This window comes from Haliotis asinina, chromosome 2 (assembly GCF_037392515.1).
Source record: "Haliotis asinina isolate JCU_RB_2024 chromosome 2, JCU_Hal_asi_v2, whole genome shotgun sequence".
Taxonomy (NCBI): Eukaryota; Metazoa; Mollusca; class Gastropoda; order Lepetellida; family Haliotidae; genus Haliotis; species Haliotis asinina.
Window position 1 is genome coordinate 23,847,210 of NC_090281.1, and position 17,279 is coordinate 23,864,488.

Sequence of the window (17,279 nt, forward strand, 5' to 3'; positions counted from 1 at the left end):
TTGTTCACAGAACAGACCAAACCAGTACTTTTTAGTCCATCATCCATTGAGCACTCCCTATTCTTGTTAAACAATAAGTCTGGTTTAATTGTGACTTCCCATTTTATTTCTTGTTTCTATCCAATAAAACAAAAATGCCAAAAAATGATGAAAATCCTGAACTTCCCATTCTGTTGCACCAATATAATTAGCATGATGTATTTGGGATGTTCGAACTTTCTGTCTTTTGAAACCATGAAACAGGCATTCCATATCAGGGAACTCCCCATCTTTATTTTGCTGTCCAATATTGGTGCCATAAAAATAAGAAAACACAAATGAACTGCTGGGATGGTTTAAACCAAATTTAGACAATTCCTGGATTTTCATCATGGACGCCCACTGGCTTCAAAAAATGCTATCATGATTAATTTGACAAACGAGTTGACCTACATTTTGAAATATCTGTATTTTTGTTGAAAACAATGAACACAAGTGGTCCTGATAAACATAACACAATCAGCAGATCAGAGCCAAAAATACTGGCATCATGCCCCAACTACTACAAGCAAATATGTACAACAAAGAACGTGTTAGACAGCTGATAAAAACAATCTTGTAAATATCTGGCCACAGCGATTCTCATAGAGACACCAGAACCCAATTTCACAAACTTATCGTAGCACTACGACTGTCGTAAGTCAATGTTCCAGTATAGGAGGTACTACTGTCAAAGTGCTACGACAGCTTTGTAAAACGCCACCCTGGTTCTTATCAGTGGCCTGGACTGGCAAGGGAATCTGGGTGACAAGAGGACATGGTGGACTCACCTCTTGTAGTGTCTCACTCCAGATGCACTCCTGAGAACCTCCCTCCCCTCCACTTGAGGCGAGACACATGTCGCAGGTTTTGAAGGTGTAGCAGCGCCGCGTGCAGTTATTGGGGGGCATGGAGTTACTGTGGTTCCCCTTCTTAGAGAGGAGAGACGTTGCCACACAGTTCCAGTCATAAATCGGATCTCCACTGATGAAGCGGTTACTCTCCCCTGTAGCATCAATGTATAGTCTAACACAGATGTCCTGCCTTCAGTGTTATACACAAAACATTAGGATAACAACATCCTGCATCCTGTCATATCCACAACACATTACAATAAAAATATATAGCCTTCTGTCATATCCACAACACATTACAATAAAAATATACAGCCTTCTGTCATATTCACAACACATTACAATAAAAATATCCAGCCTTCTGTCATATACACAACACATTACAATAAAATTTACAGCCTTCTGTCATATCCACAACACATTACAATAAAAATATACAGCCTTCTGTCATATACACAACACATTACAATAAAAATATCCAGCCTTCTGTCATATACACAACACACTGTAATAAAAATATCCAGCCTTCTGTCATATCCACAACACATTGTAATAAAAATATACAGCCTTCTGTCATATACACAACACATTACAATAAAAATATCCAGCCTTCTGTCATATCCACAACACATTGTAATAAAAATATCCAGCCTTCTGTCATATCCACAACACATTGTAATAAAAATATCCAGCCTTCTGTCATATCCACAACACATTGTAATAAAAATATCCTACCTTTTGCCTTAAACACTCAGGTGATAAACGTAACATCCATGCCTCAATATCTGGGTGTTACTCAGTATTCAAAACATGGTAACTCATTTGGAACCCACCATGTTTGGAACTCACCTGATCTCTTGACATTCCTTGTCCAGCCACAGCTCTCATGCTCAGTACATCGTTCACAGTTAGAGTATGGACACAAGTATTGGAAGCATTCCTTTGCAGTGTGGATGGAGTCCTGCGGGCCGTTGCATTTCGTCTCCTCCTTACAGTCAGCATCCTTCCTGATACACTTGCCTTCTGGACAGTTCCGACACCACTGGCACTTCTGTCACAAGGAACATGCAATGTGTAGAACCAAACAAAACTGCCATCCTAACAGGGTTTTCATACTCATTAGCTAGCTCTACGTTGTACAATTTTCAATCAATATTAATTCATAACTTCGCTTGGCAATAGTGTTCAGTGGAAAGAGTGAGTGAGTAAATAAGTTTAGTTTTATGCCACACTCAGCGATATTCCTGCTATATGGCTGCGGTCTGTAAATAATCAAGTCTGGACCAAGTCTGTAAATAATAAAGTCTGTCAGTTATATCTATGTTGCCAAATTGAATAAACCTATCTAGCCACTCTCAAACGTTCACTGACATACAACAACAACACACAACTTCTCAACACACTAGGTGTGATTAAAGTTAAGAATTCCTACAGCTGCGAACATTTCGAGAATAAGAGCTCGGTCTCAGAACTCAGCCCACAAATCAGTCAGTGGGGCATCCAGGAAGGACTGTTTAGTAGTTTTGTGCTGGCATGATTAAGGACTGCTTACCGGGGACTGGTCCTTGAACTGTGGGTACACTGCCAAACACTGGCTGCAGGAGGTGTATCTGTAGCAATTGGTGCTGTTGTACCACAGGTTGTTACACTTCAGCTTCTTGTCCTCACTTGTACAGCTGACAACAGAAAATGTCACTTCAACCATCAAACAGCAGCTGCAGTAGACAACAAAATCTTCACTCATTTTCTTGGTTTTGTTTCCATAGCAAGTATGTAGAGCAAGTGATTGCATTTCGTTTTATGTCACTTTCAACAATATTGTACCCATGTGGGGAATCAAACCAAGGCATGTGGCATGACAGACCCACACCTGAACTACTAGGCTACCCCAAAGACCCACAAGAAGGAAGAAGTTGAAGGGTCTGTTCTGTTCATGGTTCTCAAACACAGGTCAACGTGGACACACATAAACACAAGTCGTCAGGGATTAATCTGTAAGTTTAATGTAAAAGAGAATATAAGCTCTGTCTTTTTAATTTCAAAATTCCCAGTTCCTCTTAATTTATGAAAGTAGTCACATTTAATAAATCCAACTTTGAAAAACATCCTGAATTTTTCCCCAATTTATAGAGTGAAATCCCATATAAATCCAAAACCATGCTATCATTCTAATACATGATTCATTAATGGTCTCTCCCTACACTATCTGGAAAACATTATTCACATCAATAGCATTGGCTGATAATGAGTGAGTTCCTTTTTACAATGTATTCAGCAATATTCCAGTTACATGGCAGTGGTCTGTAAATAATCATGTCTGGACCAGACAATCCAGTGATCAACAGCATGAGCATTGATCTGAAAATTGGAACTGATGACATACAGCCAAGTCGGCAAGCCTGACCACACAATCCCGATAGTGACATCTTACAAGAAGCATGGGTTACTGAAGGCCAACCCTGGTTGATAAAATTTGGAAAAGAAACTGTGTTCGGTCTCCTACCCTTCTGGTTTCTCTCCATCACTGGAATAGCAGATGGACTCATTCTCCTTGCCCTCCATCACGCTGGTGCACAGTGAACAGCCTTGTAGATTGCAGTATTTTGAGTCGATCAGCTTGCAGACATCGTCAGGAACAGTAAGACGAGACATAGTGCCAACTGTTGTCCCTGAGAAGCCGCCAAAGAGGTAGATGTTATTGTTGCTGACCACTGCTTTGATGCCAACAACTGCTGCTGCCTCAAGTCCTGTTCCAAGGTCTGAAAGGAAGAGCATACAACTTGCATCAATGTCACAGTACATGACAATATATCAACATAGAACAGTGATTGTAAAACCTTCAGTGATTGTAACCCAGGACCTGTATCAACATCACAGAATTTCAGTGAGTGAGTGAGAATGAGTGAGTTTAGTTTTATACCTTATGCATAATCCAGCTATATGGCAGAAGTTTACAAATATTTGAGCCTGGACCAGACAATCCAGTGATCAACAGCATGAGCATCGATCTATGCAACTGGGATGCGATGATATGTGTCAACCAAGTCAGCGAACCTGACCACCCGATCCCATAACCCATGCATGGGTAACTGTTGGTCAGTTCTAACCCAGAATCTCACAGGTCCATAAAACACAAGGACAGACTCAGGGTTCAACACTACACCCCTCTCTTCCTCCATACCACTCGCGTATTATCATTCATAACCAGGAATTTGACACCAGCTATAATAAGACAGGAAAACTGATTTTGTTACCTTTGTCAACTTTGTGCCTAGTGTTGCAGCGATACTTGTAGATCAGCAGATGTCCAACGCGACTACCATCTGCCTCCAGGCCACCAATTACTACCATTTTGTCCTCCAAGTGAACGGCAGTATGAAAGGCCCTGGCAGTAACCTTCAACAGACAAAAGTCACACACATTTATTGTCAAAGCTGTCAAGCATTACTGACAATATTTGTTGTTTAATGCTGGATTCACTCATGTTCAAGGGGCACGGATGCGGAGCAAATAATGTTTCTCGCCAACGATCTAATTATGAAACCAAGCTGCAAATTGGTCAGCACCTGTTCTCTCTGCGTGCATGCGTGCGTGCGAGCGAGTGAGAGAGAGAGAGAGATTGATATTTTCATATTTTTCAGCAAATTTACTTAAAATTCCACTTGGGGTATGACAGTAAGGTTACACAAATCTTCATTTTAACAAATATTTTAAAGCCATTTTGGAGCTTCTGCTTTCAGATTTATGGAGATTTAATATACCTTGTGGTTTTCTAAAAATAAATTTTATTTCTATATTAAATAAAACAATTCCCATTTGTGGTTATTAACAATCCCTATTCAGAAATATAATTAGAAATATAAGGTGAACATATGGTAATGATTAAGTTAGAATGTGTCTCTAACAAATGTTTCTCTCCTTTTTTCAGTTTTATCAGGGAGGTTTATTCTTTCAAATAAATAAGCAAAACCAGAAACATTAATGTACGAGAGCACCAGTGATATTACGTACCATTAGTATGGAACAGGCATAGAGTTATCATTCCTGTTTAAGTAGTGCTGATGTTCCTACACCAATATGAAATCCTTCGCGAGGGGCGCAAGTTGGTCATGAATACCACAAATTCATTAAAGCTGCAATGTGCATTCCATTTGACAACATCAGGTCCCAAAACACATTAACAAGTTACTAGCTTAGCACTGAAAACACAGTTTGAGATAATCAATGTGTTCAACGATCAACCTTGCACCCACATGGGTTCATAGCAGTGTATGAAATAGCGTCTACCCGACAGCCCACTGTTTACTAGTTTCATGGCGGGCTTACAACTTCATTTTATAGCCGGCCCTGTGCGCCCATACATTTTCCAAAGGTATGTATTTGACCATATCATTGACCGCGGGACATATTTTGAAAATAGTTTACAATTGTGGTAGCTAGATGATGTCTATACAGTTCATGATCAATCAAACTGTAACTTCCACAGTTCAACCTACCCTTTTATCTATCACTAAATGTGACTGGTCTAGGTGTTTCAGCAAATGAATAATGTCATTCTTTTCTGCTTTTCTGATTCAGATGGCAGTGACACTAAACGAATCAACAGTGACCACCAAGTTATGATTTTATTAAAGTTGCTTTAGCACATGTTTAAGTTTACCTCACTACAAGTAATTCATTAACTACTTTATTTTAACACCATATCTCAATTTCCTAATTTTAATACAGGGCTAGCTGGTTACATGTTAACAGGGCCGGCAACATTTTTTAGTTATCAGCCCTGTGGGCTTTCTGGCTTTTTTTAAGGAGTTTCATACACTGTTTACAGGACAGTTTTTTCTATATAGCGCACATATCCATGCAACTAGTGTATGCTCAAGGCACTTGTATTTATTTCCCACTGAATGTCAATCTCAACAGCACATAATATTACCAATCTAAACTCCCTGGGGAGTATACAACTCTTGCAGGCACTAGGCACACCAAGTTTATTGTGGTTTTCTCGTCCTAACCAGGAACCCATTCAAATCTGGGTGGACTTGTATACAGTGTCAAAGTTCACTGCACACTGCTGTAGATGAAACTAGGTGTTTGCATGTATTCATGTGGCCACCATCTGGTCATATACCAACGGATTTGTGGGTTCTTTTACGTGCACACACTTGTGTACTGTACATTAGGGGTTGTGACAACACTGAAAGAGACTCCACACAAGGCTTTTACAACCAGTCACAGGTGGGCTTGATCCCGACACATCAAACTGGTTGGAGCAATGGCTTGGCCTGGCACCTTAGCCAGCTCTTATACTGCGTCCTATAGACACAACTACACCCCATAGACACAAGTTGAAATATTTCTACATGCACTCAGTACTTCTGTAAATAAACATAAGTATTTGCGATTACAGGTTGTCATGGCTCATATTTTACAAGGCTAAATCTAGACTAACAAACTGATCACCTTTCATAACGTGTAAATCCATTGTTTCAACACATATCTCACCTCGCCATTCCCCTCTGGAACCAGCAAACTCCACATTGAATCATCTACATCGTAGGCGTGCACGTCACGTGACACATACCAGCTGCCAGATTTGTACATGTAGCCACCATAAACGTAGATTGTATGTGATATTGGTTCAAACACTGCACTGTGGCCATACAGACCTGTAAAGAAGGCGCACCGTAAGGTCATACCACCAACTATTGTCTCCTGTAATAGGCAGTATCAATTGATAGTCAAGAATATGCAACTAGATCAACAAGTCCAGAGAAGGAGCAAACAGAATTCATTACCATATCAATTTCAGTTTGATATGGGAGAAAAATGGAATGTGGTTGGAAGGTTGTTGGTTAACTTGTTGTTTAATGCTGCACTCAATATATTCCAGCTTATTGGCGGCAGTCTGCAAATAATCGAGACTGGAACAATCAAATGATCAACAGCATGAGCACCAATCTACACAACTGGGAAACAATGACACGTGTCAACCCAGTCAGTGAACCTGACCACCTGATCCTGTTAGTTGCCTTTTACGACAAGCACGGGTTGCTGGAGACCAATTCAAATCGGATCTTCACAGGTCAGACATTTAACCCCGTACCATACACTGGAAGCCACCAGTTCAATGAAATTCAAAGGGAAGATTGGTCATGCCCTCAAATTCTTTAAGCGAGAAAGTCTAATTTCACAGATGACTATGGGAGACAAGAGAAAGGGTTTCACTCACTGTACCATGTGGAAAATCAAATCTGAAACGTCAGCAGGATGACAAATTATCTTAACCACTGGGATAAAAACCAGGAGGATGTTGCCGTGGTCTTATACCCAGACTGGAAATATCCACAACATGAAACAAGGACAACTGATGAGGACAGGTGCAATTCTGACTGGATGTGGAATTAACACTCAAGGGACACATCTTAGAACAGTTAACTACAGGACAAAGGACTAGCAGTCCTTGGTTGAAGATCCATGTCCACTCACCAACAGGGATAGCACCACTGAGAAGCTCCATCCCGTACAGCCTCCACCTCTTGTCCTTCTTCTCATCCACCTTGTATTTAAACACCATGTCTGAGAAGTAGTCTTCTGTGGAAAAGCCACCGATCACAATCAGCATGGCATCCCCGACATCAGTGAGACTGTGGCCAGCAAGAGGGGGTACATAATTCGGTACCTGAAACACATCATTCCATGTTTACCTTACCCCAAATGTGAAGTGTCCAACAGGAGTCCACTTGTCATATCAGTCTTACAAATTATCCCCTGCCACTACTAGCAGAAGACTTCTACTTTGTGCTGAGGATAAGCCAAGCTGCAATGTCCATGGTAAAGGCTGTCCCAGCACCTTTCAAAGGCTGTAATGCTAAACATGGGGCAAATTCCAAAAAGAGTTTGTTTTTTTATTTTGGGGGGTTAAATGCAGCACTACGCAAAATTTCAGCTACATGGCAGTGGTTTATAAATAAGCAAGTCTGGATCCTACAAGTCAGTGGTCCACATCAAAAAGCATCAATCTATCTAACTGGGATACAATGACATATGTCAACCAAGTCAATGACCCTGACCACCAGATTTTTTTCATATGTCTCTTACGGACAAGATGTTTGCTGAGGACCACTTCTTCACAGGTTTCCTTGGATACTGTTTAAGCTTCTTGTTCTTGTTCAACATGAGTACTCATCAGTGGACAGGGTTCAGTTTAAACCCTTTCTAGTTTGTTAATGAAGTGACAATGTTTCACTCACCTCCTCCTTGGACCAGATGTTTGACTCTAGAGTAAACTTCCACAGCTCATTTGTCGTCTTCAGCAGACCATGGCGATTTCTGTCCATCACAAATCCTCCAAATACATAGATAATTTTACGCTTAGGGATACAGGCAGCTGCATGGAAATACCTGCAAACATGAGCATTGCAATGTTCAGATAAGGACTTTTTGATCATACACTGATAGAAAAATAATTCTAGAGATCTTCCTTTCCTACATTAAGATAAAACTTTCATCTTTCAAATAATTTGCTAGTTACCCTTGCCACTATCTTAAATTTCCTGGAAGGTTGGATTGATAATTATAATCTCTTGGGATATCTTTTGTTGTACTCAATTAGGAGATAAAAATCATATGTTGGCCAATTTCTGGGTGTTATTGAGTTGTCAGTTCCACATGTAATCCTGTGCTTCAAATACTCAATAACACCAGGAAATGGGCCAACACATGATGTTTATCGACATTATAAACAAAAAAGTAAACCAAAGGGTTTTACTGTCTGCACTCGTTTACATCAAGTACAGGTAGAGCAATGAAGTGTCATCAGCTGGCCGTTTCAGCTGGTTCCCATGGTAGCATCTGGAGTTGCTCATTTGTGACCTCATTCTAACTTTATGTCACAATATGATTTGAATGATGTCACCACTGATGATGACACAACAAAACAACTGTTTGCGATGTTTCTATGTGTCAATACGCATTGAATAGCCTTGCAGTTTCCGTGAATCCAATGACATTTGATTATGTTTTTCAACCAATCAGATTACAGAACACAGTATCTTTTGGCTTACAATGTACTTGAACAAAACAAGACACAGTCAAAATATTCAACAAACATATCATTACAATGGGGTATGTCTTGTGTTTATTACCTGCTTTTTCTACGAAAATAAAAGGAATACCTATAGAATTAAGTGTGAATGGAGCTATATCACTTTAGATGTTTAATACTATCTGACAACAATAGTGAGTGAGTTTAGTTTTACGCAGTTTCTAGCAATATTCCAGCAATATCACAGTGGGGGACACCAGAAATGGGTGTGAGGAATCAAGTGAGGAATCAAGTGAGGAATCAAATCCAGGTTCTTGGCAAATGCTTTGGCCACTGGGCTACAACAAGAGCTCTTACTAAGATCTGTACTCACCTTCCAGATGGTTCCTCCTCTGATATGGGCAAGATGATACTTTTCCACTTTGACAAGTTGATGTCAAACACCCACATGTCATTGAGAAGCTGGCTTTCAGAGTTGTAACCACCAAACAGGTAGAGCATGTTGTCCCCACAGGATGTGAGGGTGTGTCCTACACGCGGGGAGGGAAGCTTGTTGCGCTCGTCCAAGATACGCTGAGGATCTGTCAGGATCTGCAAGTGTGGCTCACGGACATGTGTGATATTCATGTCACATGCTGATCCACCAAAGCCTGGTTTGCAGATACAAACGCCATACACCTGGATAACATAGAGAGCAATCAGTCTGAGTTTGATCTGAGTTTGATCCATACAATAGTGTGATTGTTGCTGTGAGCAATGATTCACATTCAGTTTATGTTAACATGCAATTAACACGGCAAACCATCTAATCTACTTTATTAATTCTTAAAACCAGCTCAAGCAAATGTGAATGGCTACCCAATGGGATAAGATGGTCATGTGATTGTTAACGTTGTAGTGTCTCACTGTCTACTTGGGTTCAGGGGATGTGAATGGCTACCCAATGGGATAAGATGGTCATGTGATTGTTAACGTTAGAGTGCCTCGCAGTCTACTTGGGTTCAGATAATGTGAATGGGTACCCAATGCAATAAGATGGTCATGGAAACCTTTCGAAAGCTGAGATCGACAACAAATTCCTGCAATATCAAATATCTTGTACAGTCAGACCTCGTATATCCGAACTTCAGATATCCGAATACCTCGGTTTCCAAATGTTCTTAAAAAAAACCCGGATTTTTCTAGTGACAATTTACCTCATATATCTGAATGTTCGGTCTCCGTATCTGAACGGTCACTTTAGCTAACGAAACATCAAAAGGTGTACAAATTTGCCTCGTATATCCAAACACCAAAGCTGACATCGGCAAGATGTCGAATGTTCACCGCTTATTAACAGTGATCACTGCTTTTACTTTTGTTGTCGGCGAGATATCAAAACATCAAGTCTATCATGTCTACTGCTTGCCAATTTGTTGCGTGTCTAGCTAGTTAATTTCTTATTCATTGAAGACATGTATTTATCACCAGCCATGTAGGTTAATTAGAGAAGGAACAATTAGAGTCTGACACGGAGTTGACACTGAGTCGAATCGTTGACTGGGTAAACATAAATAATGACAGCAGATCTCTTTCGTGATTGGCTGCTGTTTTTTGACCGACAGATGAGATCACGTGGAGGGCGGGTGATGTTGCTTCTTGATAATGCGGCGAGTCACAACTGCAAGAATCTTAAACTGACTAATGTTACTGTCCATTTCTTGCCACGGAACACAACCGCACACATCCAACCCATGGATGCGGGAATCATACAGACTTTTAAGGCACATTATGGGAAACAAGTGGTGAAAAATTTCTTGGATTGTATTGAGCATGATGACACCTTTGTTGTGTATTTGTGGCAAGCATTACGAATGGTTAAGTTGGCTTGGGAAGCAGTCTCTTCAAAGAGAATTACAAATTGTTACAGACACGTAAACATAATCCCGGAAGCAAGCGACAACAGCGATGACCCGGAAGATGATATGGTTTTGTCAGAATTGGCAGAGACCCTTTGCACTTATGCTGACAAGACTGAGACAACGCCCATCACCAAGATCTGATTTATCACTTCGAAAATGCCGGTGGCATCACAAATCTGGAACTGTTATTAAAAACTCAAGCAGCAAATAAATACTCTGCTGCCCGCCAGCAGTCATCATTCAAAGACTTTTTCAAGCCAATGTAATTTATGTTATGTTATGCTATACAAGATGTTATATTCAATAAAGAATGTACATGTGTACAATGTAGTTATGTTTCAATGTTGTTTTGTTTTCACGAGTAGCTGACCGCCTAGGTCCCGATTCAGACATCAGAAAGATTCGTATATCGCAACAATTCAATAAAAAGCCAAAGTGTTCAGATAAACGAGCTCTGACTGTATGGTGTTAAAGGGAGGAAGCAGGCAAATGAAGCATCCTTAATTGTGCTTGGTAAGTATAGTCACACATACTATAGATGCATCGACACAATTTTCGTTTCTACTTTCTATTTATTATTATTGGCGATTCAACACTTGCAATCCATCGATAGTGTGATGCATTGCTACACTCTAGTCCTCACCTCATGACAGAATCCCTGTCCTACAGAGATGGAGCAGTTGTTCGGACACAGTTCGATCTCACACATGTATCCCCCGTGGCCAGGTATGCACACACACTTGTCCTCCACACACATCCGGTTACCATTGCAATGGTCCGGGCACTGTATCACCTGATAGCTGGCATTGAAACCAATAGTCTTGGATGGATCTGCAGTAACGAAAGTGAGTCAGTGAGTGAGTTTAGTTTTAAACTCAGCCAAATTCCAGCTATATGGCGGCGGTCTGTAAATAATCGAGTCTGGACAAGACAATCCAGTGATCAACAACATGAGCATCAATCTGCACAACTGGGAACCGATGACGTGTCAACAAGTCAGTGAGTCTGACCACCTGATCCCATTAGTTGCCTCTTACAACATGCATAGTCACCTTTTATGGCAAACATGGGTTGCTGAAGGCCTATTCTACCCCGGGACCTTCACGGGTCAGTAATGAAAGAACGAGTGGGTATGGATTTTAGCCACTCAGTGTTCCAGCAATATCATGGTGAAGGACACTGGAAATAGGTTTCAGACACTGCATCCATGTGAAGAATAGAATCTGGGTCTTCAGCGTGACAACCAAACAACCTGACCACTGGGCTCCTCAACCAGAATGAGTGAGTTGTGTGGGGAGACTAAGCTTGTATCTTGGTCTGCCGATAGAATCTAGAGCCAAAGACCACATATTGTTTCATGGCAGAGAATTATTGAGTTTTCGTCTCCGTGCTGATGTGTATCACTTCTGAATGCATGAGCTAAGTTAACTTAACATGCACTTAACACGTACTGCTTGGAAACAGTATAGCAAAACACCTTTGTGTCAAAAGTAAAGGGATAAGTAAATTACTCGGGTTATCAAAAGTTTGATTCAATCAAGAATTGATGAATAAAAGAATACATAATATATCAAAGTTCAATACAATTGGGTTTCAATGTATTAGAAAATGAAAATGTTTCTTACATACCATAATCAACACTGAAGCCATTCCACAAGGTAATTTGTTCTTTATTTATCGCACATGAATATGATGAAATCGATTATTATGGTGTTAAGGGTCTATCCACAATAGTTTTGTGGTATATAATTATTGCTCACCACATATAGATAGCTCCATAAAAAATGTTGATAGCTCTGCGAAAAAGAGGCTAGGAACTATTACAATACAAATGGAACGTTTAACATTTTCAATTATCAAACTGATATTCAGGGCCAATGAAGCATGATGCGCAGGGCCAATGCGCAACATTTTACTTAACTAGCCCTCCTGGCCAGTGACTTTTCAAAATTTCTTCATATACTGCTTACGTGTGAGATCAGCTTCAAAGTAGATAACGATGGTGCCGGTGTGTGCCTTCACGACCAGGTCGTTTCCAGGATTCATGCCACAGAACGCCCCCAGCAGCACAGCATTGCTCACGTTCTCTGCATCACGGGGACCATTCACAAAGTCGGGGATATCATCATACACATATACCGAGTCCTGCAAACACAGCACTGCTTTAGTCTGCACTTAAGCAAGAATCTGGCAGATGTTAAGGAAATTGACCTATGCCATACAATTGCTATTCTCCTACCAATATCATACTGTATACACCAGACTACAATTTCGACAAATTTATACAAACTTGTAGAGGTTATGAATTCTTTGAAGAATGTGCTCCTTGGGTACATATAGCATAAAAATGTCCATTTTAAATGCCTACGACAGATGTAACAATATTTCAATGAATATTTTACAAAAAAACCTCGTTTTTGTCTTGTGAGACCACCCCTACAGGGCCCCTTCCTAGGCCCCAACAGTCAAGAGCAGGTAACTCTCGCTGTCTACCTCGTACCTCACTTTTCATGCTGAACTAGTCAGACAGAATGTGGGGAGGTTGGTGGCCTTACCCCAAGGAGGACATTCTTCAAAGAATTCCTAACCTCTACAGGTTTGTATAATTCTTTTTCAGAAGAAGTCCTCCTTGGGGTACATATATAGCATAAGACAGACTCCCAACGAATGTGAGTCGGGAGAGGCATTCTGTCTGTTAACATGTACCCTTCACACACTTTCATACAGCTAACATGTACCCTTCACACACACTCATACACTGCCGAAGCTGATAGAGAAAGAGAAATACACTTACCCAATCACCGAGACTGCTGATGTCATTCAAACGGGGGCGTGGCAAATGAGGGTAATAAGAGCCAATCAGACAAGGAGCTCATAAGCAACGGACGTTTGCCCACGCCCCATCCTCTACACTGAAAATTCCCCAAACCAGCGAAAAAGTCCCGGGAATAACAGTGGATAAAGAAAAAGCGTATGTCGACGCCATAATGAAAATTGTTTTTAACCGCCACCAGTAAATACCCATCACCAATAAGAAAGATTCTGTGGAACCCACCACCAGAAAGAATTTATACAAGGTGCCCACTGGTGAGAGCTGTTTGGCCAAACCGGGCACACTCGGATGTCGGATGAACATGCTCGGCCGGCTCCAAATAGAAGCTGAGCAGATCTCTTCAATGGGCAGTGCAGCTGCATAAACCGGAGCTTTTAACCCATTAGGTATGGTTAACCCTTTATGAGTGTAAGCCATACAAATGGCAGAGACAAGCAGCCTAGAAATGGTTTGTTTGTTCACCGGCAGACCAGCTCTCCCTCCACCATAACAGCAGAACAACTGTTTATCCTTCCGGACATCAGCAGTTTGTTTGATTATATCAAACTCTGAGAGTTTTACGGACATCTAAGACGTGAGCACATCGAAGAGAGGTACAGGACAGGGAAGGCTGCATGAGCGTAGGTAGCTCGATAGGTACTGAAACATGAAAAGCGCCTGCGATCTTAGGATGGTAAGAATCCAGCAGTCTAAGACCCTGTCTTTGTGAAAGACAGTCAGAGCAGGATCCGCTCACATTGCGTGAATGTTGCCTACCCACCTGCCAACGTTACCGCTACAAGAAAGGCGGCCTTCCAAGTTAACAGCTAAACAACCAGGATGCAGTATCCACTCGTGCGGGGCCACGACACGTCGAAAGAGCGCATCTGCTCAAACGTTGTCCGCCCTCGGGAGATAAACCGGCCACACCCGCACATTGAATTGTTTCAGGATATAGGTCATCGCCGTCTGGTTGCCCACACAGATGAACCACACAGTCATAAACCATCTCCCAAAAGTGTGCTCTCAATTCTAGCACATTGATGTGCAGGCATGATTTGTTTTGTGGCCCGAAACTGACTGACCGCCCAGTATGCCACCCCCACCAAGCCTGTGAGGGAAGCATCTGTCTGAATTAAGAGATCTGGTGAGGGGATGTCCAGGGGCAAGCCCCAGGATAGATTCCCTACCACTGTCCACCACCGTAAATGAGGAATTAACCACCTTGGAGCATGGAGAATAATCTCGCAACTCTGGGAATGAGACCACATCCGAGCCAAAGCGTACTGAGCGGGTCACATCCTCAACTGCGCTCTCCAAACAATGTCTACTGTCACCGGTGAACATCCTCAGAGCCATAGTGATACTGAAGGGAAGCACCCAAAACTGATAGCATCTGGCACGCCGAGTACCTGATAGTGTCCCGTGCCTAATGTGACTGCACCTCTGTGAGCTGCTGCGCGAGGGTAGAGGAGACGCATTCCCCCTCATTACCGCTACCATTCCCGAGCTGATGCTGCAATACCGAAGTATACGTTGTGTGGATAGCAACTTTCAAACATTGTGCAGCATTGTGGTATTGCTCCTCAAAAGAGCAGTAAGCTGATTTGAGAGCCGTGACGTCTGAAGTAAAAGATGGCAACCGACGCCCCTGTTTTGCCGAGGCTATGGAACTGCCCAAGGAACCCCCCAGGGCAACAGACGCATAAATTCAGTCGTTGACTACTGGAGGGTTGTACAAGCCGAGGTCCCCCATCAGGTATCTCCGAGCCAGTTCGGGCAAATCAAAATGAGACCGAGAACACTACAGAAAGGGGTTAACCACTTCGGCAGGAACAAATGGAAGGATACGGAGCTGGGTATCCACCACCTTCGTCATAGCAAACGCCTCGCCTGTGAGCCAAAACTTTGCGGGGTCAAGCGCCGCCGAGGCAACGACAACCTGAGGCAGGACGGTAGTTGTACACTCCTGTACCTGCCTCAGCGAAGTACCTGTACCGCTTCACTCCGTAAGGACATCCCCATACCAACACCAGAGGGGGATTCCTTTAGAAGTCGTGTGTGTAGACAAGAAGAATTCCGGACGGACTCTGATCGCCTGGTGGAGGCCAGACATCGTGTCCGAAATGAGGGTATGTACTGATGCCATCTGTTTCTGCAACAAAGAGGAAATTAGATCAAGGTTGAGAAGTTTCAGTCAGGGGGAGGTGCAGCAGAAGTTGGCGCCACCACCAGTAGGCCCGTGCGTTAAAAAAGGAACCATGCATATAGAATTGGGTGCTTTCTCACTCTTTTTATACTTCACTTTACTTTACTGTAGAGAGCTGTGAATGGACAACTGTTCTAAATGACGACAGTATGAAAAGTGAGGTACGAGGTAGCGGCAAGAGTTACCTGCTCTTGGCTGCTGGGGGGGTCCAGGAAGGGGCCCTGTAGGGGTGGTCTCACAAGACAAAAACAAGTTTTTGTTTTGTAAAATATTTACTGAAATATTGTTACATCTGTCGCAGGCATTTAAAATGGACATTTTTATGCTATATATGTAGCCCAAGGAGGACTTCTTTTGAAAAAGAATAATGAATTTGGAAATGGAAATAAACACATGCTAAAGGCATTGCTAGTAGTATGCACAATCATGATAACAGACAGTTTAAAGATGTCACAGTTACTTAGAACAAATAAAACTAAAATTACATTTCAGATAAAAATGTTCACAATTACATATGAAAAATGCCATGTGTTGATCAGCAAAGATTTGTGTTACCTCCCTTTGGTTGGAACAGCAACAAGGATGAATATGGCTAACTTGATCAACAGTTTAGTTTAATAAATAACACATCTATCCTTAGCATGGATATGGTTGGTTTAATGCAGTATAGAAACAATATTTGACAACAGTCAATGGCCACACCAACCTGTCCACAGCTGACGTGCAGGACGCCCTCAATGGAGATGATGATGGTTGGAGCTGTCATCATCTTACGGGAACTCCTCATGTGAGGTATGTCTATCTTGTCAAAGTAAGACAACACCCACAAGCAGTAAGTGTTGGCCTTATGTTTGAGTCCGCTGCCTTTGTGAGTCCCAACAGCCCCACGGGTAATCCCTGTTTTGATCATACGGCCATCGCATTGAAGGTAACACTTGCCCCCACTCCTGGAGATAGAGACATTCATTGATTGACTGGTTGGTTGACTGACTGGTTGATTGAGTGAATGACACAGTCAGTAGTTTTTCATCTGCAGATGTCAATATAAAAAATCTTCACCCCAAATTACACAAACCCATTAATCCATTCCCGTTCACTACAATGGAAAAGCAACATATCAAACTCATCAGCCCACACTCACCAGGGATCACCATAATAGCCTTCTTCACAGGTGTTACACCTCTCCCCGATTGTATTGTCCGTGCAGTAGCACTTCCCTGTTCCATTGTTGCATGTACCACGGGTCAAGTCACCATGCCCATTACACTCACATGGCACACAGCCTGAAAAACGAGCAACTTTTGTTACACACCATCAAGTTGGTTGGTTTGTTGTTTACACAGCACACAGCAATATTTCAGCTTTATGGCAGCAGTTTGTAAGTTTTCAAGTATGGACCACAAAATCCAGTGATCAACATCATGTGCATCATTCTCCATGA

The 17,279-nt window shown here is 41.9% G+C and overlaps 1 protein-coding gene across 1 annotated transcript in view; it reads right to left on the bottom strand.

The window, feature by feature from the left end:
• LOC137273426 (multiple epidermal growth factor-like domains protein 8) overlaps positions 1–17,279 on the bottom strand; it is a 56,939-nt gene that overhangs the window by 8,979 nt on the left and 30,681 nt on the right. Inside the window, exons 14-26 of the mRNA XM_067806111.1 lie at positions 16,980–17,121; positions 16,545–16,785; positions 12,788–12,962; positions 11,461–11,648; positions 9,290–9,594; positions 8,123–8,273; positions 7,359–7,551; positions 6,375–6,538; positions 4,127–4,268; positions 3,376–3,631; positions 2,425–2,548; positions 1,722–1,923; positions 810–1,024 (exon numbers count right to left, since the gene is read on the bottom strand). Of these exons, the coding sequence (XP_067662212.1) occupies positions 810–1,024; positions 1,722–1,923; positions 2,425–2,548; positions 3,376–3,631; positions 4,127–4,268; positions 6,375–6,538; positions 7,359–7,551; positions 8,123–8,273; positions 9,290–9,594; positions 11,461–11,648; positions 12,788–12,962; positions 16,545–16,785; positions 16,980–17,121 (2,498 nt within the window). The remainder of the gene's footprint in view (positions 1–809; positions 1,025–1,721; positions 1,924–2,424; positions 2,549–3,375; positions 3,632–4,126; positions 4,269–6,374; positions 6,539–7,358; positions 7,552–8,122; positions 8,274–9,289; positions 9,595–11,460; positions 11,649–12,787; positions 12,963–16,544; positions 16,786–16,979; positions 17,122–17,279) is intronic.